A 27035-nucleotide genomic window follows, 5' to 3' on the forward strand; every position below is an offset into this window, starting at 1 on the left:
ATCTTTGGATCTTACGTTAAAGGGCGAATTACACCAATTCGGAAGTGCGTACGCATTGTTACATTATTTCTTTTAATTGACACATGTTAGTGAATCAAAGTTTGATTATACCTTTTCAGACCATTGTTTTTTATTTCTATATTTATAGGGTTTAAAGCTGAGTGGTTTGTGATTTTAAAAACATGCTGAACATGACTGATAGACTTGTTTTATTTTTTTGTTTTCATTTTCACCGCATTGTTTGTTCACCTACACCGGAAATTGTCATTTTATCAACACACAGTGGTTACGTTCAACCTTTTTAATTTTTCTGAAAAGAAACGTATTATTTTTTCTAACGTTGTTTAAACTTTAATACACATGTAGAACTTTCTCCCCATATATGATGTTTGGGGTCGTGAAGCACTAGAAATCAGTGTTATTTCGCGAGAATATTGATCAATTGTTTATAGAATATATACAGGGAATTTATAGTAGTCTGTGACCTTAAAGCGTTAATCTGAGGTTACCAAAATTTTCCTAAATATATGGGGGGGGGGGGGGTTACCATTTTTGCATTCCAACAATAAAATTGTGATATTTAAAACCGTTTCCAGCGTTTAATATGAAAATTTTGTTAATTTTCATATTTTTTCGGAAGGGAATGGGGGTCATCATGGACTACAGTATAGTACTTTCTTGCATGATTCGATGTAAATTCGTGTATTTGAAGACATTGTTTTAACTTCAATCTTTAAATGGCTGATTTATGTCATTCTTTGTAACTGTCTTTTTTAAATCCTGGAAATGATACACTTTAAGGAATCATCGAGCTGATTGTAGTTTAAAATGATGTCCATTACGGTCTTAATACCTTAAAACATTGTAGAGATATTAGTTTGTACTATATTCATTTTACAGTGATTTTAACGTCGAATGTCGTTAATCAGTATTTAAATGTCATTTTTCAAATCAGCTCAATATTCAATGTCGGCTGTCGTTTGTCGGCTTCATTTCATGCAGTTTTATTTTCATTGCTTTTGAAGATTAGATAACATGAAGGTTAGCATTTTGCAGTAGAATTCGTTAAAACAAAACGTCTCCATGACGACGCGAAACGGGTATGAGAACTGTCCATAAATAGATATACTTTAAAATGTGATGAAATTTAACTATTGTTTCTTTCAGAGGGCAGTTGTGCTGTTGTCCATTTTGCTGTTCCAAGTAGCAGGCCATGCAGGTAATAGAGTTATTACAAAACATCACGTGAACTTGTAGATGTAGCTACGCGTACACGTACAAGCTACCGCTGAGTTCCTTAAGTACTTTTTTCACAGAAAAGATATGAAAATATTTCTTAGTCTAATCGGATCCTTGGCCAAATTTCAGCGTTACATCTTTAACAAAATTCCGTCAAGTTAATTTTTTTGCCAAGGATTCCAGGATTGCAGCATTGAAATACAAGCAAATCTAAAACAGTACTTTAGTGTAGAAGCAGAACATAACATAGTGTTTTATAGGCTCAGAAGTATTTTCATATCTTTTTGGTCAACAAAGTTTTTAGAAATTAACGTCACGTACGTGTTTGTTTACATAGGTTGTCCTCCGTGGTGACCCATGTGAAAACCCCTTTAAGTCACGTGATTCCTCACTTTGCCATAGTCAATGGTTTATTTGGTAAAGTTCTATTCGTATATCCAGAACAATTAACATATCTTAATTTTCACGTTAATCAGTAACATAATACACAGTGACTAACGTCTTAAAGCCGAAACCCCTACAATTATTTGTCATGCTAAATTAATATTTATGTAGTTTGTGACCGTTGTCTTGTGGCATTTATGTTCCTCTCACGTTGAGTTAACAGGGTGCCTCTTAACAAGGTCATCGTGTATTTTTTGGCTACTGGGCTTGTTCTAGTATTTTTCAATCTTTACATATTAGGCGCCATGCGGATGTTTCCCGGGATGCGTGCGATGCTGGCCCGAACGAGCAAACTCCCGCCACAGATGTTTCACGGTTATGGCAAGTATTGTGGATATAAGGTCAACGGACCGGGTCCCCCACTTGACGGCTATGACCGGTAAGGCCACTGTTCTAGCTCATGAAGTGCTAATGGTGAGCGTTTGTGTTCGCCAACTGTCAACCCTACCTGTTAGTAATTTCCTTTAACGACTTCCACTGGACGTTTCTTTGCATTGCCATCTGAAAATTGGGCAAATTGTCAGTCTTAGTAAACAACATGCTTACCAGAGGTGCTGTTTTAAGTAATCGTTTATATAATTATCTTTTTGTCCAAAATTGACACATGTGGTATCTTGAATCAGCTTGATTTAGTTTACATTGTTTGTATGTGGTTAAAGGTCTTGATAGACCCCGCCACGAAACTTATCGTGTTTTCATACTTAAAGACATACGTTAAAACACCCAGAGGCACATAATTTATATGTATGTTCAGTCATTTTGATATACTTCAAACGAAAATGCAGGCTGTTCTCCTATGTTCTATATAGAATAAATGGCGAAAAGTGATTCAATGTTGATATAACTATTGAATTTTATACTCTACTCGTGCATTAAGGTTGATGCTGAATCTCTTGTGCATTAAGGTTGATGCTGAATCTCTTTTGCATTAAGGTTGATGCTGAATCTCTTGTGCATTTAAGGTTGATGCTGAATCTCTTGTGCATTTAAGTAGATGCCGAATCTCTTGTGCATTTAGATTGATGCTGAATCTCTTGTGCATTTAAGTAGATGCCGAATCTCTTGTGCATTAAGGTTGATGCTGAATCTCTTGTGCATTAAGGTTGATGCTGACTCTCTTGTGCATTTAAGTAGATGCCGAATCTCTTGTGCATTTAGGTTGATGCTGAATCTCTTGTGCATTTAAGTAGATGCTGAATCTCTTGTGCATTTAGGTTGATGCTGAATCTCTTGTGCATTTAAGTAGATGCTGAATCTCTTGTGCATTTAGGTTGATGCTGAATCTCTTGTGCATTTAAGTAGATGCTGAATCTCTTGTGCATTTAAGTAGATGCTGAATCTCTCGTGCATTTAGGTTGATGCTGAATCTCTTGTGCATTTAAGTAGATGCTGAATCTCTTGTGCATTAAAGTATATGCTGAATCTCTTGTGCATTTAGGTAGATGCTAAATCTCTCGTGCATTTAGGTTGATGCTGAATCTCTTGTGCATTTAAGTAGATGCTGAATCTCTTGTGCATTTAGGTTGATGCTGAATCTCTTGTGCATTTAGGTTGATGCTGAATCTCTTGTGCATTTATGTTGATGCTGAATCTCTTGTGCATTTAGGTTGATGCTGAATCTCTTGTGCATTTAAGTAGATGCCGAATCTCTTGTGCATTTAAGTAGATGCTGAATCTCTTGTGCATTTAGGTTGATGCTGAATCTCTTGTGCATTTATGTTGATGCTGAATCTCTTGTGCATTTAAGTAGATGCTGAATCTCTTGTGCATTTAAGTAGATGCTGAATCTCTTGTGCATTTATGTTGATGCTGAATCTCTCGTGCATTTAGGTTGATGCTGAATCTCTTGTGCATTTAAGTAGATGCTGAATCTCTTGTGCATTTAGGTTGATGCTGAATCTCTTGTGCATTTAAGTAGATGCCGAATCTTATACACTACTCGTGCATTTAAGTAGATGCCGAATCTTATACACTACTCGTGCATTTAAGTAGATGCCGAATCTTATACACTTCTCGTGCATTTAAGTAGATGCCGAATCTTATACACTTCTCGTGCATTTAAGTAGATGCTGAATCTTATACACTTCTCGTGCATTTAAGTAGATGCCGAATCTTATACACTTCTCGTGCATTTAAGTAGATGCTGACTCTTATACACTGCTCGTGCTTTTAAATAGATGCCGAATCTTATACACTACATGTGTTTTTCAGTTGCTGCCAACAGCACGACGTCTGCTACTACATAACAAATCGGGCGTCGTGCTCGATGTGGCTATTTCTCCAGCCGGGCTTGCAGTACTTTCTTCCATACCCGTTCACCACCGTTGGAAAACACGTGACCTGTGTTAAAGGTCAGAAAAATACTAGAGATTATGTATACTGTTCAAGGGTTTAATTTCGTTATTTTTGCAAGCCAATTTCGTAAAAATGCAACATTAAATTGACCGATGCTTTCAGTTGATAAAATAATGGCGTCGCAAATTTTAAACCTCGTGAAACTAAAAAGTCGCAAAATTATTATGCAAAATACAATTATATCTACTATCTTGAGGGAGACTTGCCAGTAAAATTCTGTGAGAAAAGGGCCCAATTTCGCGAAAATACTCAAGCGTTATGAGCTTAAGTGTTTTATTAAGTTTGCTATTAAAATAACTAAACCAAACTTGATTTTACAAATTAAAAATAGCTACATGCGATACTCGTAAAGATAAATCCCGTTAAAAGTCTAAAAAAGACCTGAAACATGTGAATATACCAAAAACAAATGTGCTAAGCTTGTTCCTGTTATAAGGGACTTTAACTTGGTTGAGAAATTGTGGCCTTGTTGGGAACATAGTATTAGGTTTGGGTTATAGTTCACGATAATGTTACAAAATTAAACGAGTTTTTTCCGAAGGAGCTACTATTTATTTAAATGTTGTCTATAATAAATGTTTTTGTATGCTTTTAAAATGTAATTCTTCCTCTATTTGAAGGCGCTGCAACAACAAAGTGTGCCTTTGCGCTATGTCACTGTGACAGAGACTTTTCAGACTGCCTTAACAATGTAAAACATCCGCCCAACCGGATGCTGATGAAGCACAAAAGGAAAAAGCGCGGACTAGTTAAACTTAAATAGCTTTTATAAAGTGTTATATTGACTGAAATAAATGACGGAAACACATGTATTGCTTTTGTTGACGCTTATGTAGGTAATGGTGAAAATATATTGAGTTAAATCGTATTGATTCAGAAAGGGTTAAGCGAGCGCAGCAAGGAAGCTTCTTCTTCACCATTCGGAACACCTCCGCAATTTTGCATCCAAAACAACATCGGATGTATGCCGGTACATCAGTAGAAGTAGTTCGTAAAATTTTGAATAATAATATTAATTAAATGCGTTTTAAAGTGTATTTTGTATTACTATGTCCAAATGTATTTCCAATGAAAGGTATTGCATCTGAAAACGCTTATTTTATCGCCACTTTACTCTATGACATCTAAATTGCAGAAGAAATACAATTCAAGTAAAAACAAATATTTTTTGGGGTTCGAACCAACGCCGGTTAAGTCAAGAAAATCGACGCCTTAACCTCTAGGCCACAAGAACGTATACAATATTGTTGGATAACGGTTGGCCTTTTAAGAAGACATTGATAACATGACGTGATAATTGAAATCGCCCAATCACGCAACAACGAGTTGCTCAAAGTCGTGAGTAACGCTTTTGAAAATTGTGGTCTTTAAAGAGGACATTTGAGCTAATATCAACATTTGCTGAAGTGGGCCCGGAGCTGTCGGTTTCTAGTTTTTAGTAATAAAAAAGTATCAAGAATCTCGTAATATACGAGTCCCTTTTACTACTAAATTGAAATTACCACGCAATGTACTTGCAACGTAGTTTAATGTTAAGATTTCTGACACTGTGAACTGTCCCTTTATGCATCCAATGTTGTTTACGATGGGAAATGGCCGAGGTGTTTCGAATGCTTCTCCACCAATGAGATTTAACTTCATATGATTACTAACTTTGAATTTGAACGGCTGCACAGCCTTGATAATTGTCCATTCATACATAGAGCGTGCGATGTTCGAGTATTGGCGCCTGTTTAATTATGTACCATTGGCAAAATTATGACAGATAGGACGCTGAAGCACTGTTTACTTTCACGTTCTCCAGTTCTTCGATAATCATGTATTTGAAATTACAATCAGTGGTTGCTATTACGTTTGTGTGCTGTTATACTGTAGATTCTTTTTTATGTGAATTAAAAACAATCCCACCAAGCATATCAAGCATACAATGTACTCTCAAAGATTTACTGTTTTGGCAACTTTAAAAAAAAAAAATTGTCTTGGAATAAGCCAATTTTTTCGTAAATATCTGCACACTAGTAATATAAGACTGCTGACAAAATATCTGATCGCAAATATTCATATTTCCATCGAAAATTGATGTTTTATGGCTAAAAGCGTTACGTACGGTTTAAGAAAAAATGCATAAAACATCAATTTTTTAACTTAACTATGACAATCTGCGAACTGATTTTTTGTCAGCAGTCTTATATCACTGGTGTCCATGCATTTACATATAAATTGGCTCGTTCCAAGACAAAAAAGTTGTCAAAATGTAGAGTATTTAATAAAAACACAACACTTTAAATATCGTTGGTATTGGAAATTTACAGTTGGAAGTTAATTTGATGAGCTCAAATGCACAAACAGAAAAATATCCCTCTCGTCAGTTACCCATTGGTACCCGGGAACCTGAATGTCCTTACAAAGAATATACACGTCCTAGAATAGTCAAGACACGGTTTCTTCTCCCTTTTAAAAAACCTTTTGAAACTTAACAAGTAGTCCAGAAGGTTTTTTTTATCGTTTTTTTCCCACAATTGCGAAATGCCACACTGTTCATGTCAGCCCATATATAAAACGTATAAAATTCTGAATAGATGACACACAACATTTTTTTCCATTGTATTGCTGAGTTTTAAAATTCATTTCTGTGTATGCCTGGTATCCACCAAAACGTACCCGGCACGCTGATACCGGTCCATGCCTTAGTCGCCATAGTTTGTTTATGCAAACACATTTTAAATCGAATATTACTGTAAAAATTGCATGTAGCTTACGTTGAATTAAAAGTAAAACGTATTGAAAAGAATGAACACCTTTTCAAGATACATGCTAAGTGTGCCTTTAATGATTATGCTGTCTCATGCTTTACTGGTCAAATGCAAACATGACATCAGTTTGTTCATTTGGTATATATACGGTCGAACTGAAATCAGTGTCTATCAAAGTCCGGATTATTCATCAGTCTATATAAGCGGGCATGGAAACCAAGTAACACTTCAAAGGTCTATAAGAATTTAAGTTGCACACATTGAGTTCATCATGAAGGAGGAAACGGAGAAAATACACCTCATCTCAAAACTAAAAGAGGACAGGCAGCCCTCAAAGGGAAGACAACTTATTGTGCTAATGGCTTGCATGTACATGCACTTTATGTCGCTAGGTTTCACCGTGTCTCTTGGTGTAATCTATGTGGAACTTATCAGATACTTCGACACGCAAAGATCCCTTGCAGCTCTAGTTCAGAGTATGTACCAAGGTCTGACCAATTTGGGTGGGTTGTTCTTCGCTGGGACAATACATTCACATGGCGTCGGAAAAGCTACAATACTTGCTTCGGTATCTGGAGCAGTTTCGTTATTTATGAGTTCTTTTTCAGTGAACATATACATGGTTATAATTCTAATTGGACTATTCGGTGGGCTGGCGATGAGCGTTAACTATCTGAGTGCCTTTATTGCCGTGGGCTGGGCATTCACAAAACACCGTCGAACAGCGCTGGCTTTGCTTACAATGGCTACTGCAGTTGGTCAAACTGCTCTTCCTAATATAGTGGAACTCATTATATCAGAGTACGGATGGAGTGGTGCTATCATCATAGCCAGTGGGTTAGTGCTGAACAGTTTACCATGCGGGCTTATACTATATTCATCCGAAAGCTATTTTACCAGACACAAACACGTTGGTGAAACCGAAAAGTTACCATTCTGTACCTGTCAATCAAGAGTGGATGTTGCATTTACCCTGTTCATGGTGGTATGCGCCGTGTTTCCTGGAACAGGCGCGGTTGAAAGCTGGTTCATAGTCGATCTGACAGATCTTCGCGGATATGGACGTCAAGCAGGTACCGTGCTCCTCTCTCTAGTCGGCCTCTTTGGACTCATTGGCAGAATGGGCGGGACCCTTCTATTAAAGATAAGACCATCAACCCGTGCAGCGATTCCATTAGGTGTGTCCTTTGCGTTCTTTGCACTTGGCCATTTCACTGTGATATATTTTGTGAAGTATAGCACTATGCTTGCGGGTGTCATTTTCAGAGGAATTTCCGTTGGGTTCATCATGTGCATCCAACCTGGAATGTTGCTAGAATTAAAAGGCATTGACAGGTTTCCGAAGGCAGTGGCGTTGAGTAACTTCCTCAGTGGTAGCGTGCAGATAGCATGTGGGTACATGGGAGGTTACATCGCTGACCTCACTGGAGGGTATGAAATAGCGTTCTACATTGCAACAGTTGTCGCTGTAGGATGTAGTGCGTGCCTGTTCATAATTCAAGCATTACTTTACCGTGTGACTCAAACCATTGGTGTAGCACCTTAGTCTGGTATCATAATTCAAACTTGTTATATTTTATGATTGAACATTGGTAAACAACATAGGACTAAAATAATATAGGCGTTAACTACCAGAGGATCTATTTCCATAATAGTGCAAGCAAATGAACATAGTCAGCGTACCGTCTGCTTGATAACCCAGTATGTATTCACTGGTTACTTTTAGGTTCCTTGAAGATGGGCGCATATATGTATATTTTATGTTTTTCATGTTATTAGATGTTGTTATTCAGATTAATACAATAAATTCATTGCCTTGAGAATGTAAACGGTTGTATTTGTTTTAAAAGTATTTTTTTATATATTGACCAAAGATAAGTTTGAACGAAATCAGTCTAGGGCGTACAAGTATGGTTTTAATTTAGTTTACATATTGTACATTCGGAGCTCCTCTTCCATTTTTATCGAAAAACAACCTGTGGACGGTTTCCAGTGAAATCGCGTCTGTTTAAGTCCGCTGCAAGTAGATCGCGTAGTAATTTAATTTAGCTGTTATACTTACTAACTTAACTCTTGGTAATCTTAATTATGTTTGCAATAATACAGTTCACTGGCAATCAGTTTAAACTTAGATCAGCAAATACAAGCTAAAACACTACATTTATTAATGATATAATTCAAAATTTTACGAACTTTTTTTACTGATGTACCGGCGTACATTCGAAGTTGTCTTTGGTGTCTGTATTTTTAAACAGTTTAATACACGTTATACATCATCCCTTCATATACAACGCAGAAGATATGTACCGGTAAATATCGTAGCGCAGATAAGATTGGCGAAGAAGACCAGTAGAAAACGCAGGAAATATAAAAAAGGGTACTAGAATAAGCAGACAATTTAAACTGTTGGTTTTAACTTAACACATGACAGTGAATCAAAGCATAGTTATCAGGGTGCACGAGGAATAATGGGACTTCAAAGTGGTTCTCCCATAGGTCACCACGGATCACAACCCATGTAAACAAACACCTAAGTGACGTTAATTTCTAAATAACTGTTTTGACAGAAAAAATAATATATGAAAATACTTCTTAGCGTATAAAAGACAATGCTATTTTCTGCTTTTACACGTGTGAAATATTCTAGATTTGCTTGTATGCGTTAATGATGCAATCCTTGGCCAAAATTTCAGCTTTGCATCGTTTGACCAAATTCCGAAGTTTCATTTTTTCTACTTTTTTCAGATAAAAATGGAAAGGCTCGCAAGATTAGATAGAAAAATGCAAAAAAAAAGCTGTCCTCGAAGCAAATCTCGCAGTTGACAGTGGATTTTCGGAGTGATCTTCAGGGTGACGAGGGGGACGGTCGGCAGGGATTTTGTGGAATGACATATTTCCAAATGTTATTTGAATAAATGCGGACACTCAGCTAAAATGAATGGAGTTGAAACACTTTTTGTTTTTCGTTTTATTTATAATAAGAAAAAAGCCAGCAATTGCACAGTCTATTTCTCTGTTGTTGTTTTTTTATTAATTATGTTTATCAAGTTCAGATTTCAGGGAAATTCCCTTTCCATTTTGATTCAAATACCCGAAGGTTGTGTACACTGCCTAAACTAACCCGACCCCTGTTCAATGCTTCAGGCCTACGTAGCCCAGTGTCAGAATATCTTGTCTTAAAGCCCTGCCACCGTTTCCTGGACGGTCACGTTCAGTGAAAACATTCCCTTTTTCGTACTCCTTAGCGATACACCAAGCGGAGCCTTAGCAACAGTTAGATGGCATAAAGTTACATTTTAATGATTACGAATGGGCGTAGTGAGCGTAGCAAACGAGCCCTTCTTAATCATTTAAACGTTACTTCGGGTCATCGAACTGTATTAGAGTACAACTTCATTGAATGACACATTGTCAATGAAGCAGGGAGTGTGTATAAGTGGCAGTAGGCGGACCTTTAAACAACAACGGACATTGAAATTCTTAATGATTTAGCTTAGAGCTTAATGAGTGCCTATCTGCAAGTTCATTGGCTGAAAATATTTGTTGTATTCTTTATAGACATAATTTGATTAAAGAAAGAAACAATACAATTTCTATGTAACCCTATTGACTAAATTTATGCATTAACAAATCTGTAAAAAAAAATGCTCGCAATATAAAACCGGGACTATCAAAAAGTGATGACATAATTTCTAGAACAAGCATACAAACATAGGCACAAATTGAAAGAAAAAAAATCTTAATTATTTCTATGTTTCAACAAGCAATAAACACCGCTACATATATAGATCAATTAAACCAGCAGAGCCACATGTTTAAAATACACTCATAATTTTAACTCCAAAATCATTTGATGTAATTTAATAAACATGCCTTCAACAAGCAAAAATTACTGGGTCGAGCGGCTCAGGGATTTACTATCTGATAATATCCCAGTATCACCGAACCCGGTAGACAGATACCGGTGTCGGAAAGTGATACCGGATACACGATACAGGGTACCGGGTATTGGATACCGAGGTTTAGCATCGCCCGCCAATATGGCGGCCCGTGTAGAAGATATTCTAAGAAGATTGCAAGATATTTTGACCGATACTTCCTCAAGGAAGGAAGATTCGGTTCCGCTGATATCTGATATCGAACAAATATGTCTACAAGAAATAGATGAAAAAGAAATTGGTAAATGCCATTCGAAAAATAGAAGTGAAATTGTGTAATGATGTAGTTTCACGTATTTTCGCGACTAGTAAACAGATATTAAAAATGTCAACAAATGGACGAATTTTGTTTTCAAATTATCATACGACTTTAATGACTTGTATAACTTAGTCTGGATAAATGTATTGATATTTATACGTTTCAGGGAAACTTACCTGCATCTGTCATATTTCAAAATTTACCTGTAGATTTTAGAAATGGGATACAGTACATGTATCGTCCTAGTCCCTAAAATCGCGACCAACCTTGATTCGCGGCCATCTTTGTTTCTACCTGGTTATCATGTGAAATGCACGTATCTGCAAAGCTATGACGTCATTTTTATTACGAACTATTTACAAGAGTAGATGCTTTCCAACTCGCGAAAAAATGTCTTTAAAACAGATAAATTCACTTGAAACAATGGTTAATACTGCAAACAACGTAGTTTTACTAATCCCAAATTAATTGCCATAGAAACCAACCATATTTGCCACATAACATCCTTAAAAATTCGCTGGTTATTTCGTCTGCTTTGTATACATTTTATCAATGACGGTCACGTGACCTAAATTCTTGTAGGAAGGCAAAGCAAACTTATAATATGTGTTTTCATGACCCATAGTCTTAGTGTCAAAATAAAGAAATTAGTGAGTGTTAATTTCTGTTTTAGGTGCATCCCTAAGCAGTGATAAAGCAGTTCATAATTTATTTCCAACTGCCCTTAAACATGCTTAAGTACAAAATGATCAGAGAGGAAGGCACTTATGTCCTTAAGTCATCTAGAATGTTCAGTGTTCCTGAAAATACACTTAAAGAGACAGTTTTGTCTTTGGGTTAAATCATACTTTCCCCCACTACGAGTAATTTGACATGATTTAATGTTTTATGTTTACAAAATACTGTAAATCTTTTATTACAAGTTGAAATTTTGAAATTAACATTTTTAAAGATATGTTTGACTGTTTTTCTCAAAAAACAATTGATCAAAATAGTGTTGGCCTAATTAAAACGTGCTGACCTAGATTACGTCAGAGCTCGCGAATCAAGGTACTAGAATCAAGATGGCGGCCTAGTTTCAGTGTCTGTACTCTGTTGACATTATTTACGTGAACTTTTGACCGTTTGTTCTTTAATACTTGTGGAGATATGGATAAATAAATGGCATGTCTGACAAAGTATTTATTCCTTACATCCGCGAATCATGGTTAGTCGAGGATAATTCACCATTTGTGTAAGGGAGTCTATTTCAACACCAATTAAGTGTTAAATTTCCCAAGCATCAATTTAGTTAATTATTATTCATTGCAGGTTGAAAGTGGTTAAAATGATGGACAGTAATTTAACCTACAATTCACAGGTGGCAGTTGCCTTGACATAACCGCACCCCCTCCTTAAAAAATCAGTCAAAATGATTCGAAAAATGATTATCTATCACAAAACCCTAAATATTAACCAAAAATTCCAAGAAATATTTATTTCCCTAAAAATATTAATATTATAATGAAAGGTTGACATATTTAGACTCTTGTATGGACGTTGGTGTTTAGCAGGGCTTTTTCATCTTCTTTGCTAGGGGCCGAAATAAGGCTACTTCTCAATCGGGAAAAATGGCATATTTTCCCAGTTTCCAGATATTTTTCCCTAAAGGAAGATCTTACTTCAAAAATTTACAATAAAAATTAATCTGTTTGAGCAAATTATTCTTTATATCTTTTAAGTTGACAAAAGAAGAATGCTGTATAATTTAAATCATAATTTGAGGAACAATTAGTCCATAAAATTAAATTGTTATCAATTTCCCATTTTGAGACGATTTCCCATTTTGAGACGTAAACGCATTTATATTTCCCAATTTGCAGAATTTCACGCGTTTAAATTTCCCAAAATGAAAAGGCTAGGCCTCTTCACAATTTTTTGTAAAAAAGCCTTGTTTAGTAAAGTTCGAAACTAACTTATTTTTTTAATCAATAGTCTCCTAACAACTTGCATTACCCCATTGTTAAATGTATTGCTATATTTTGATTAACAGATGAAAAACAGATTACAGGTTTTAATTTGAAATGAAGTGAAACAAACTAACATCAGAAATTTGAATTTTAATGACCTGCTAAAGGTAGACCCCATTAAAATACATAGCTACAATGGTGTAATATTTTTTAAAAAGCTATGAAGCCATAAAGCCATAAATTCCCCATTTAAAAATTGTATGAATGTATCTAATTGTGGCCTTTTTTTTCTACTTCATAGTCTTGACAACCTGGAGGGAAATTTGGACACAAAATAGGGGCATTATATACTTTTTAAGGTGGAGAAGCGAGCTGTATTTTGCCCTCAATCTTAAAAAAATGACCCTGGTTAATGTTGACTACAATCTTAAATGGACACTTATAATTATACATGTGCATGTGACTGACATATTTCAGATCTGTGTTGTTCATGTCTCTTTGACAAGGACTTCGGAGTGTTGAAATTCCTTAACAAGACCATCACAAATGATGAGGTATTGCGTAAATTATTAAAAACAATTTTTAAACTGGTTTTAATAGCTCATGCATCTATAGTTTATAATGTAAGCTTTACCAAATGATATTTAATGTTATTATCCATTGATACGAGATTTACATGTACAGTTTTTCAGATTATGTTTTCATTTATACAAATTAATATTCGCTTGATCGTGAAGATACATGTACATGTAGCTGTAACAGTTAACTGATATGAAAAACTGATATGTCTTCCTGTATAGAAACCTGTACTGATCTCTATTTTGAGAGGTTAAGAGAACGTTCACCTAGTGGTATTTGAACCTTGACCTTTAATTGCAATGTTAAAAGCAAATGTTTTGAAGATGTAAGCCGTTCCATGTTTGGTAAAGCAAGTCTACAAATGACTCAAATTTTCTGGAAATTTCGAATTATAGGATTGTCAAATTGCCAAGCAACAACATAAGAATACATCTATCTTTATAAAGTATATTTAAAAGTGACTGAAGAATCAATTTTTTTCTTAAGTTCCAAGCCACGAAAGCCAAGCTGCTTGAATTTCTGTCAGCGTTTGTGGAAAAGTATCAGAAGAAACTCCTTCCATATATTGTGGATATCAAGGTGAGAAAATCATAAAACTAATTTGATATTACAAAAACAAGTTTGTCTGAGGTTTTTTTTTGCTGGTTTGATTTTTGAATGATATTCTCTAGTTATTGTAATAGCCTTGATGTCTTTATCTGTGTCTTTGTCGTTGTAAACTAAAACATCCTATCCATGTCCATAACTTTTTTCTAGACAATGAAATGAAATTTTGTGCCCATTTCTAGCAAGGCCGTAAATCTTGCTTTAAAAATAATCAAGTAATGCCCCTTATTTAACTGATTAAAACAGACACATGGTTTAATTTAAACATATTCTTTTTATCAGCGTATACACACATTACATAAAAACTAACAGAAACACATGTACAATCTTGAAAAGGATTACAACAAAAGATGAATATATCTTAAAAAGTTCTTCTCCCAACCTTAGCAAAAGTACATATTTAGTGACGGACAATTTACAATGAAGATGACACAATGATGTTGATATTGTTGAATTGAATCAAGCGGTAGTGTTTTATGATTTGGCTTTATTAATATTATTAAATATTTAAAGATTTTTTACAGACGACTTACACAGACAAGATAATAGCTAAAAGTTGAACATTTTGTGTGTTAACAAGCTTAGTTTATTTTCACTTATCGAATACAAAAGTCGTTAAATCTGTTTGAGAACAAAATAAGAAGGTAAAAGAGGATAAGAGCGAAGAAAGAGGGTAGGGTGGTTGGTTTAAATGAATTACTTCCAGTCAAAACTTTTTGTCATTTAAATAAAGAGGTGAACTGCATCAGAGAGACATACCGTTTGGCCATAAAAAATGGTCTAGTTAGCCTTTGGCCATAACTAAAAGCTTTCAAGATTGACTTGAAACTTAGTTAATATGTAACTGGTGTAACTATGCATACCGTCTTAGCAGGGCCCATTACCCATCCGTTATTGAATGGTTAAGCTCCACTTTCTTGTTACCATTCCAATATGGAAGTATATGTATAGATGAAACAAAGGAAACTCTCAAATATTATGTATAGTATACCACCAGAAATTTGACAATGTATTATTGTCCGAACTGGGTTAAATATGTGCCTACGTTAAAATCGTGTAATGTTCTAGTATCTTAATGAGTTCTATCTCTGTTGCAGGATGTAAGCATTGCTCTGTTCAGTAGGGACAGGTACGCCAAGGTGAAGAATGCAGCAGTTCCCTTACTTACCAAGGTAAGCATTGCTTTGTTCAGTAGGGACAGGTAAGCCAAGGTGAAGAATGCAGCAGTTCCCTTACTTACCAAGGTAAGCATTGCTCTGTTCAGTAGGGACAGGTACGCCAAGGTGAAGAATGCAGCAGTTCCCTTACTTACCAAGGTAAACATAGCAGTTCCCTTATTTACCAAGGTAAGCATAGCTCTGTTCAGTAGGGACAGATACGCCAAGGTATTACCAAGGTTATCAGCATTGCCCTGTTCAGTAGGGACAGGTACGCAAAGGTGAAGAATGCAGCAGTTCCCTTATTTGCCAAGATAAGCATAGCTCTGTTCAGTAGGGACAGGTAAGCCAAGGTGAAGAATGCAGCAGTTCCCTTATTTACCAAGGTAAGCATAGCTCTGTTCAGTAGGGACAGGTAAGCCAAGGTGAAGAATGCAGCAGTTCCCTTATTTACCAAGATAAGCATAGCTCTGTTCAGTAGGGACAGGTAAGCCAAGGTGAAGAATGCAGCAGTTCCCTTACTTACCAAGGTAAGCATTGCTCTGTTCAGTAGGGACAGGTAAGCCAAGGTGAAGAATGCAGCAGTTCCCTTACTTGCCAAAGTAAGCATTGCTCTGTTCAGTAGGGACAGGTAAGCCAAGGTGAAGAATGCAGCAGTTCCCTTATTTACCAAGGTAAGCATAGCTCTGTTCAGTAGGGACAGGTCAGCCAAGGTGAAGAATGCAGCAGTTCCCTTACTTACCAAGGTAGGCATAGCAGTTCCCTTATTTACCAAGGTAAGCATAGCAGTTCCCTTATTTATCAAGGTAAGCATAGCTCTGTTCAGTAGGGACAGGTAAGCCAAGGTGAAGAATGCAGCAGTTCCCTTACTTTCCAAGGTAAGCATAGCAGTTCCCTTATTTACCAAGGTAAGCATAGCAGTTCCCTTATTTATCAAGGTAAGCATAGCTCTGTTCAGTAGGGACAGGTAAGCCAAGGTAAAGAATGCAGCAGTTCCCTTACTTACCAAGGTAAGCATTGCTCTGTTCAGTAGGGACAGGTAAGCCAAGGTGAAGAATGCAGCAGTTCCCTTATTTACCAAGGTACGCATAGCTCTGTTCAGTAGGGACAGGTAAGCCAAGGTGAAGAATGCAGCAGTTCCCTTACTTTCCAAGGTAAGCATAGCAGTTCCCTTATTTACCAAGGTAAGCATAGCAGTTCCCTTATTTACCAAGGTAAGCATTGCTCTGTTCAGTAGGGACAGGTAAGCCAAGGTGAAGAATGCAGCAGTTCCCTTATTTACCAAGGTAAGCATAGCTCTGTTCAGTAGGGACAGGTAAGCCAAGGTGAAGAATGCAGCAGTTCCCTTACTTACCAAGGTAAGCATTGCTCTGTTCGGTAGGGACAGGTAAGCCAATGTGAAGAATGCAGCAGTTCCCTTACTTACCAAGGTAAGCATTGCTCTGTTCAGTAGGGACAGGTAAGCCAAGGTGAAGAATGCAGCAGTTCCCTTACTTACCATGGTTAGCATAGCTCTGTTCAGTAGGGACAGGTAAGCCAAGGTGAAGAATGCAGCAGTTCCCTTACTTACCAAGGTAAGCATAGCTCTGTTCAGTAGGGACAGGTAAGCCAAGGTGAAGAATGCAGCAGTTCCCTTATTTGCCAAGGTAAGCATAGCTCTGTTCAGTAGGGACAGATACGCCAAGGTATTACCAAGGTTATCAGCATTGCCCTGTTCAGTAGGGACAGGTACGCAAAGGTGAAGAATGCAGCAGTTCCCTTATTTGCAAAGATAAGCATAGCTCTGTTCAGTAGGGACAGGTAAGCCAAGGTGAAGAATGCAGCAGTTCCCTTACTTGCCAAGGTAAGCATTGCTCTGTTCAGTAGGGACAGGTAAGCCAAGGTGAAGAATGCAGCAGTTCCCTTATTTACCAAGGTAAGCATAGCTCTGTTCAGTAGGGACAGGTAAGCCAAGGTGAAGAATGCAACAGTTCCCTTATTTACCAAGGTAAGCATTGCTCTGTTCAGTAGGGACAGGTAAGCCAAGGTGAAGAATGCAGCAGTTCCCTTATTTACCAAGGTAAGCATTGCTCTGTTCAGTAGGGACAGGTAAGCCAAGGTGAAGAATGCAGCAGTTCCCTTACTTACCAAGGTAAGCATTGCTCTGTTCAGTAGGGACAGGTAAGCCAAGGTGAAGAATGCAGCAGTTCCCTTATTTACCAAGGTAAGCATTGCTCTGTTCAGTAGGGACAGGTAAGCCAAGGTGAAGAATGCAGCAGTTCCCTTACTTACCAAGGTAAGCATAGCAGTTCCCTTATTTACCAAGGTAAGCATAGCAGTTCCCTTATTTACCAAGGTAAGCATTGCTCTGTTCAGTAGGGACAGGTAAGCCAAGGTGAAGAATGCAGCAGTTCCCTTATTTACCAAGGTAAGCATAGCTCTGTTCAGTAGGGACAGGTAAGCCAAGGTGAAGAATGCAGCAGTTCCCTTACTTACCAAGGTAAGCATTGCTCTGTTCAGTAGGGACAGGTAAGCCAATGTGAAGAATGCAGCAGTTCCCTTACTTACCAAGGTAAGCATTGCTCTGTTCAGTAGGGACAGGTAAGCCAAGGTGAAGAATGCAGCAGTTCCCTTACTTACCATGGTTAGCATAGCTCTGTTCAGTAGGGACAGGTAAGCCAAAGTGAAGAATGCAGCAGTTCCCTAACTTACCAAGGTAAGCATAGCTCTGTTCAGTAGGGACAGGTAAGCCAAGGTGAAGAATGCAGCAGTTCCCTTATTTGCCAAGGTAAGCATAGCTCTGTTCAGTAGGGACAGATACGCCAAGGTATTACCAAGGTTATCAGCATTGCCCTGTTCAGTAGGGACAGGTACGCAAAGGTGAAGAATGCAGCAGTTCCCTTATTTGCCAAGATAAGCATAGCTCTGTTCAGTAGGGACAGGTAAGCCAAGGTGAAGAATGCAGCAGTTCCCTTACTTGCCAAAGTAAGCATTGCTCTGTTCAGTAGGGACAGGTAAGCCAAGGTGAAGAATGCAGCAGTTCCCTTATTTACCAAGGTAAGCATAGCTCTGTTCAGTAGGGACAGGTAAGCCAAGGTAAAGAATGCAGCAGTTCCCTTACTTTCCAAGGTAAGCATAGCAGTTCCCTTATTTACCAAGGTAAGCATAGCAGTTCCCTTATTTATCAAGGTAAGCATAGCTCTGTTCAGTAGGGACAGGTAAGCCAAGGTGAAGAATGCAGCAGTTCCCTTATTTACCAAGGTACGCATAGCTCTGTTCAGTAGGGACAGGTAAGCCAAGGTGAAGAATGCAGCAGTTCCCTTACTTACCAAGGTAAACATAGCAGTTCCCTTATTTACCAAGGTAAGCATAGCTCTATTCAGTAGGGACAGATACGCCAAGGTGAAGAATGCAGCAGTTCCCTTATTTACCAAGGTAAGCATAGCTCTGTTCAGTAGGGACAGGTAAGCCAAGGTGAAGAATGCAGCAGTTCCCTGACTTACCAAGGTTGGCATAGCTCTGTTAAGTAGGGATAAATACGCCAAGGTGAAGAATGCAGCAGTTCCCTTATTTACCAAGGTAAGCATTGCCCTGTTCAGTAGGGACAGGTAAGCCAAGGTGAAGAATGCAGCAGTTCCCTTACTTACCAAGGTAAGCATTGCTCTGTTCAGTAGGGACAGGTAAGCCAAGGTGAAGAATGCAGCAGTTCCCTTACTTACCATGGTTAGCATAGCTCTGTTCAGTAGGGACAGGTAAGCCAAAGTGAAGAATGCAGCAGTTCCCTAACTTACCAAGGTAAGCATAGCTCTGTTCAGTAGGGACAGGTAAGCCAAGGTGAAGAATGCAGCAGTTCCCTTATTTGCCAAGGTAAGCATAGCTCTGTTCAGTAGGGACAGGTAAGCCAAGGTGAAGAATGCATCAGTTCCCTTACTTACCAAGGTAAGCATTGCTCTGTTCAGTAGGGACAGGTAAGCCAAGGTGAAGAATGCAGCAGTTCCCTGACTTACCAAGGTTGGCATAGCTCTGTTAAGTAGGGATAAATACGCCAAGGTGAAGAATGCAGCAGTTCCCTTACTTACCAAGGTAAGCATAGCAGTTCCCTTATTTACCAAGGTAAGCATAGCAGTTCCCTTATTTACCAAGGTAAGCATAGCTCTATTCAGTAGGGACAGGTAAGCCAAGGTAAAGAATGCAGCAGTTCCCTTACTTACCAAGGTAAGCATTGCTCTGTTCAGTAGGGACAGGTAAGCCAAGGTGAAGAATGCAGCAGTTCCCTTACTTACCAAGGTAGACATAGCTCTGTTAAGTAGGGATAAGTACGCCAAGGTGAAGAATGCAGCAGTTCCCTTACTTACCAAGGTAAGCATAGCAGTTCCCTTATTTTTCAAGGTAAGCATAGCAGTTCCCTTATTTACCAAGGTAAGCATAGCTCTGTTCAGTAGGGACAGGTAAGCAAAGGTGAAGAATGCAGCAGTTCCCTTACTTACCAAGGTAAGCATTGCTCTGTTCAGTAGGGACAGGTAAGCCAAGGTGAAGAATGCAACAGTTCCCTTACTTACCAAAGTAAGCATAGCTCTGTTCAGTAGGGACAGGTAAGCCAAGGTAAAGAATGCAGCAGTTCCCTCACTAACCAAGGTAAGCATAGCAGTTCCCTTATTTACCAAGGTAAGCATAGCAGTTCCCTTATTTACCAAGGTAAGCATAGCTCTGTTCAGTAGGGACAGGTAAGCCAAGGTGAAGAATGCAACAGTTCCCTTACTTACCAAGGTAAGCATAGCTCTGTTCAGTAGGGACAGGTAAGCCAAGGTGAAGAATGCAGCAGTTCCCTTACTTACCAAGGTAAGCATTGCTCTGTTCAGTAGGGACAGGTAAGCCAAGGTGAAGAATGCAACAGTTCCCTTACTTACCAAGGTAAGCATAGCTCTGTTCAGTAGGGACAGGTAAGCCAAAGTGAAGAATGCAGCAGTTCCCTAACTTACCAAGGTAAGCATAGCTCTGATCAGTAGCGACAGGTAAGCCAAGGTGAAGAATGCAGCAGTTCCCTTATTTGCCAAGGTAAGCATAGCTCTGTTCAGTAGGGACAGGTAAGCCAAGGTGAAGAATGCAGCAGTTCCCTTACTTACCAAGGTAGGCATAGCTCTGTTAAGTAGGGACAGGTAAGCCAAGGTGAAGAATGCAGCAGTTCCCTTACTTACCAAGGTAAGCATTGCTCTGTTCAGTAGGGACAGGTAAGCCAAGGTGAAGAATGCAACAGTTCCCTTACTTACCAAGGTACTGGTAACAACTGTATAAATTGTAATGATAGTGCAATTTAGCGACCTTTTTTTCTTTAACAAAGTTGTGAACAATCTGCCATATATGTCTTTACGTAACAGGTGATTGAGCTGTCGGTGGGTTCTGCAATGGGTAAGGAGCTGGCAGTAGACAAGATTATCAACAAGTTCTTCAATGAGCTCACAAAGGCATCCAAGCTCACTCCGACAGGTAGTGACCCAGCTTATCAACAGTCCAATGACCGCTTTTTCAAATCAATATTTCCGTGTAGTGATAATTTCTATTTTGTATTTGACAATTCCAACAAAACACAATCCCTGTCACCATTTCCTTAAAACTGGAAAAAAAACTGCAGAGCTTCTGTGCTTGTATTAATATCAACCTCAGGTCCTATTGTTGACATGATGTTAATATCTTTAATGAATGTACAATTTGTTACTGTGTGTATTGTTGTGCAGATTTTGCCACAATACATGTATGCATATTTAAGTGAAGGGGAACATCTATGTGTTACTGGGCGTGGTGGCTGAGGTCTATCCGGAGAATATGATGCCCTACAGTGAGAGACTCATATCTGTGTACCTAGGCTCTCTCAAAACTGAGGTATTGTCCTTGATGTTTAGAGCACTATTAGTTGGTTTTGAATGTTGACCATATGAGTCAGGTCTTCTCGCCCTCCTTAGAAAATGTAAATCCATGTTCTTTCCATTTTGGATTGGTATTTCCAAAAAGAACAGCCGCCAGATTTCAACTAAACAATCAGTTGAATGATGATAGGACTATATTTTATAAATAAATAAAAGCACATGGTTGTATTGTCCAATGGATTAAATGGTAAACCTTCACTATGTGAGCTCAACAACGACAATAATTGCTTTGTTGACTTGTCAATTTGATAATCTGCAAAATTTTCAATAATTATGCCCCCCTTCGAAGAAGAGGGGTATATTGCTTTGCACAGGCATGTCGGTATGTCGGTCGGTCGGTCGGTCGGTCCGTCGGTAGACCAAAGCTTGTCCGAGTGATAACTTAACAATCCCTGGACGTATGGTCATCAAACTTCACATGAAGGTTGGGGCTGACCAGTAGATGACCCCTATTGATTTTGGGGGTCATCGGGTCAAAGGTCAAGGTCACAGTGACCTTTAATGGTAAAATAATTTTAAAGCTTGTCCGACTGATAACTCAACAATGCCTGCACCCATGGCCCTCAAACTTGACATAGAGGTTGGGCCTGACCAGTAGTTGACCCCTATTGTTTTATGGGGTCATCAGGCCAAAGGTCAAGGTCACAGTGACCTTGAATGGTAAAAGGTTGTCCGAGTGATAACGTGACAATGTCTGCACCCATGGCCCTCAAACTTGACATGGAGGTTGGGCCTGACCAGTAGTTGACCCCTATTGTTTTTGGGGGTCATCAGGCCAAAGGTCAAGGTCACAGTGACCTTGAATGGTAAAAGGTTGTCCGAGTGATAACGTGACAATGCCTGCACCCATGGCCCTCAAACTTGACTTGGAGGTTGGGCCTGACCAGTAGCTGACCCCTATTGGTTTTTTGGCTCAATGGGTCAAAGGTCAAGGTCACAGTGACCTTTAATGGTAAAAGGTTGTTCATGTGATAACTCAACAATGCCTGCACCCATGGCCCTCAAACTTGACTTGGTGGTTGGGCCTGACCAGTAGATGACCCCTATTGTTTTTGGGGGTCATTGGGCCAAAGGTCAAGGTCACAGTGACCTTGAATGGTAAAAGGTTGTCCGATTGATAACTCAACAATGCCTGCACCCATGGCCCTCAAATTTGACTTGGAGAATTTGCCTGACCAGGAGATGACCCCTATGGTTTTTGGGGGTCATCTGGCCAAAGGTCAAGGTCACAGTGACCTGGAATGGTAAAAGGTTGTCCGAGTGATTACTCAACAATGCCTGCACCCATGGCCCTCAAACTTGATTTGGAGATTGAGCCTGGCCAGAAGATTGTCCCTATTAATTTTAGGGGTCATTGGGCCAAAGGTCAAGGTCACAGTGACCTTGAATGATAAAAGGTTGTCCAAATGATGACTCAACAAAGCCTGCACCCATGGCCCTCAAACTTGACATGGAGGTTGGGCCTGGCCAGTAGATGACCCCTATTGATTTTAGGGGTCAAAGGTCAAGGTCACAGTGACCTTGAAAGCAAACTCGACAATTCTTGGACCTATGGTCATCAAACTTGACATGAAGGTTGGGCCTGCCCAGTAGATGACCCCTATCGACTTTGGGGGTCATCAGGCCAAGGTCAATGTCACAGTAACCTTTAACGCAAAAAAATTAACAAATCTTCCCCCACTGATTTCTCAACAATGCCTGAACCTATGATCATTAAACTTGACATGGATGTTAAGCCTGACCAGTAGATCACCCTTATTGATTTTAGGATTCATAGAGCCAAAGGTCAAGGTCACAGTGATTTTGAATGGTAAAAGGTTGTCAGAGTGATAACTCAACAATGCCTGAACCCATGGCCTTCAAACTTGACTTGGAGTTGCATCTGACTTGTAGATGACCCCTTATGATTTAAGGGGTCATCAGGTCAAAGGTCAAGGTCACAGTGACCTTGAACGAAAAAAACTTGTCTTGTGATAACTTGACAATGCCTGCACCCATGGCCCTCAAACTTGACATTTAGGTTTCTGGTGACCAGCTGATGACTCTGGATTTTGAGTTCATAGAGTCAAAGGTCATGACGGTCATAACACACTTTATCCTCACACTTTAATGGTCATAATCTTAAAACAGCAACAAATCAGCTGTCATTTCGGTCCATGCATATTTCATTCAATTGAACATTTAATCCTGACAACATGGCGCTCAGGGGGGGCATAATGTTTGACAAACATCTCTTGTTATTATTATTTTTATGCCCCCCTTCAAAGAAGAGGGGTATATTGCTTTGCACAGGCATGTCGGTCGGTCGGTCGGTCCGTCCGTCCGTCAGTAGACCAAAGCTTGTCCGATTGATAACTCAACAATTCCTGGACGTATGGTCATTAAACTTGACATGAAGGTTGGGCCTGACCAGTAGATGACCCCTTATGTTTTTGGGGGTCATCGGGCCAAAGGTCAAGGTCACAGTGACCTTGAATGGTAAAAGGTTGTCTGAGTGATAACTCGACAATGCCTGCACCCATGGGCCTCATTCTTGACTTGGAGGTTGGGCCTGATCAGTAGCTGATCCCTATTGTTTTTGGGGCTCATTGGGTCAAAGGTCAAGGTAACAGTGACCTTGAATGGTAAAAGGTTGTCCGAGTGATAACTTGACAACGCCTGCACCCGTGGCCCTCAGAATTGACCTGGAGGTTGGGCCTGACCAGTAGATAACCCCTATTGTTTTTGGGGGTCATCAGGCCAAAGGTCAAGGTCACAGTGACCTTGAATGGTAAAAGGTTGTCCATGTGATAACTCAACAATGCCTGCACCCATGGCCCTCAAACTTAACTTTCAGGTTGGGCCTGACCAGTAGATGACCCCTATTGTTTTTGGGGGTCATTGGGCCAAAGGTCAAGGTCACAGTGACCTTGAATGGTAAAAGGTTGTCCGAGTGATAACTCGACAATGCCTGCACCCATGGCTTTCAAACTTAACTTGGAGGTTGGGCCTGACCAATAGATGACCCCTATTGATTTTATGGGTCATTGGGCCAAATGTCAAGGTCACAGTGACCTTGAATAGTGAAAGGTTGTCCGTGTGATTACTCGATAATGCCTGCACCTACGGCCTTCAAACTTGACTTGGAGGTTGGGCCTGACCAGTAGATGACCCCTATTGTTTTTGGGGGTCATCGGGCCAAGGTAAAGGTCACAATGACCTTGAATGGTAAAAGGTTGTCCGAGTGATAACTCGACAATGCCTGCACCCATGGCCATCAAACTTGACTTGGAGGTTGGGCCTGACCAGTTGATGGCCCCTATTTATTTTGGGGGTCGTTGGGCCAAAGGTCAAGGTAACAGTGACTTTGAACGATAAAAGGTTGCCTGAGTGATAACTCGACAATGCCTGCACCTCTGGCCCTCAAACTTGACTTGGAGGTTGGGCCTGACCAGTAGATGACCCCTATCGATTTAAGGGGTCAAAGGTCATGGTCACAGTGACCTTGAAAGCAAACTCGACAATTCCTGGACCTATGGTCATCAAACTTGACATAAAGGTTGGGCCTGACCAGTAGATGACCTCTCTTGACTTTGGGTGTCATCAGGCCAAGGTCAAGGTCACAGTAACTTTTAACGCAAAAAAATTAACAAATCTTCTCCCAGTGATATCTCAACAATGCCTGAATCTATGATCATCAAACTTGACATGTAAGTTGGGCCTGACCAGGAGATGACCCTTATTGATTTTAGGAGTCATTGGGTCAAAGGTCAGGTTCACAGTGACCTTGAATGCGAAAATGTTTCAAGTGATAATTGGACAATGTGTGCACCCATGGCCCTCAAACTTGACTTGGAGTTGTGTCTGACCTGTAGATGACCCCTTATGATTTTAGGGGTCATCGAGTCAAAGGTCATGGTTACAGTGACCTTGAACGAAAAAAGCTTGTCTGTGTGATAACTTGTCAATGCCTGCACCCATGGCCCTCAAACTTAACATTTAGATTTTTGATGACCAGCTGATGACTCCTATGGATTTTGAGGTCAAAAGTCATGGTCATAACACACTCTATCCTCAAACTTTGAATGGTCATAATCTTAAAACTGCCTCAACGGCATCCAATGTCAGCGACAAAACAGCTGTCATTTCGGTCATGCATATTTCATTCAATTGTCCATATAATCCTGACAACATGGCGCTCAGGGGGGGCATAATGTTTGACAAACATCTCTTGTTTAAAAAGTAAATTGCCTTGGCTGTGTGGTGTTTAGATGTGCGAAATTTACTTTACAAATTATTATAATCCTTTACTGAGCTAAGTGTTAAATATAGTAATGAAATACTGGATTATTATTATCCCTCGCCAAATCGAAGATTTCGGGAGGGGGATATTGTTTTGGCATTGTCCGTCCGTCATTCCTTCTGTCTGTCTGTCCATCCGGTACCATATCTTGGTAGGAATTGGTCAGAATGTTCCCCTTGATCATATCCCGACCACTTTTAAAAGTGGGTAACACGGGGTTAAACACTAGGTCAGTAGGTCAAATCTTAGAAAAATCTTTATAACATACTAGAGGCATTATACATAGTCAAATATTCATGAAACTTTATCAGAATGTTTTCCTTGATGAACTCTCGGTCGCAAATAAGACTGGGTCACATGATCGAAAATTAGGTCACTAGGTCAAATCTTAGAAAAATCTTGTCCAGAACCATATCATGGTAATGATTGGTCAAGTTATGTTCAAAATTGGTCATGATGTACTCCTTGAAGAAATCTGGACCACTTAAAAAAGTGGGTCACATGGGGTCAAAAACTAGGTCAGTATGTCAAATCTTAGAAAAATCTTTGAAACATACTAGAGGCATTATACATGGTCAAATATTCATAAAACTTAATCAGAACGTTTTCCTTGATGAACTCTTAGTCGTAAATAAAACATTGTCACATATGATCAAAAATTAGGTCACTAGGTTCAAATCTTAGAAAAATATTGCCCGTAAGCATATCATGGTAATGATTGGTCAAGTTATGTTCAAAATTGGTCATGATATAAACCTTGATGAAATATGAACCACTTAAAAAAGTGGGTCACATAGGGTCAAAACCTAGGTCAGTAGGTCAAATCTTAGAAAAATCTTTGGAACATACTAGAGGCATTATACATGGTCAAATATTCATAAAACATAATCAGAATGTTTTCCTTGATGAAATCTTGGACTTATTTAAAACTGGGTCACATATGAGCGAAAATTAGGTCACAAGGTCAAATCTTAGATTTTTTTTGTCGGAGATGGAAATAATTGGTCTGATTATGTTCAAACTTGGTCATGATGTACCCCTTTATTAAATATGGAACACTTGTAAAAGTGGGGCACATGGGGTCAAAAATTAGGTCACTAGGTCAAATTTTAGAATAATCTTTGAAACACCTTAGAGGCAGGCAATATGTATGGTTTTATATTCATGAAACTTGATCAGAATGTTTTCCTTGATGAGCTCTTGGACATGTTTTAAACTGGGTCACATGTGATAAGAAATTAGGTCAAATCTTTTAAAAATCTTGTCCGAAACTATTTTATGGTGGTGATTGGTCTGATTAAGTTCAAACATGGCTAGAATGTTCTCTTGGGTTAAATTTCGACTGGGTTTTAAAAATGGGTCATATGGGTCAAAAACTAGGTCAATAGGTCATATCTTACAGAAATCTTTGGAACACTCTAGAGGCAATATATCTACTCTAATTTCTATGAAACTTAATCAGAATGCCTCGATGAAATCTTGGAATAGTTTGAAACTAGTAGGTCATTTGGGGTCAAAAATGAGATCACTGAGTTAAATCTTAAAAAAACAAACTTGTGGACACTCTAGAGGCT

At 39.0% G+C, this 27035-nt stretch overlaps 2 protein-coding genes across 3 annotated transcripts in view; both read left to right on the forward strand.

Annotated features, from left to right (window-relative positions):
• Positions 1 to 6984: 6984 nt before the first annotated feature.
• Positions 6985 to 8558, forward strand: LOC128243284 (monocarboxylate transporter 3-like). The gene has a single exon (XM_052960958.1). It carries the CDS (start codon positions 7063 to 7065, stop codon positions 8335 to 8337), a length of 1275 nt encoding a protein of 424 aa, XP_052816918.1. The 5' UTR covers positions 6985 to 7062; the 3' UTR covers positions 8338 to 8558.
• A 2273-nt stretch (positions 8559 to 10831) lies between these two features.
• LOC128203635 (DNA-dependent protein kinase catalytic subunit-like) overlaps positions 10832 to 27035 on the forward strand; it is a 106869-nt gene continuing 90665 nt past the window's right edge. For both annotated transcript variants that reach the window (XM_052905138.1, XM_052905147.1), the window contains exons 1-6: positions 10832 to 10970; positions 13415 to 13491; positions 14003 to 14095; positions 15220 to 15294; positions 20634 to 20742; positions 21023 to 21135. In XM_052905138.1, coding sequence (XP_052761098.1) covers positions 10832 to 10970; positions 13415 to 13491; positions 14003 to 14095; positions 15220 to 15294; positions 20634 to 20742; positions 21023 to 21135 — 606 coding nt within the window. The remainder of the gene's footprint in view (positions 10971 to 13414; positions 13492 to 14002; positions 14096 to 15219; positions 15295 to 20633; positions 20743 to 21022; positions 21136 to 27035) is intronic.

The sequence above is a fragment of the Mya arenaria genome, chromosome 2, assembly GCF_026914265.1.
Source record: "Mya arenaria isolate MELC-2E11 chromosome 2, ASM2691426v1".
NCBI classification, from domain to species: Eukaryota; Metazoa; Mollusca; class Bivalvia; order Myida; family Myidae; genus Mya; species Mya arenaria.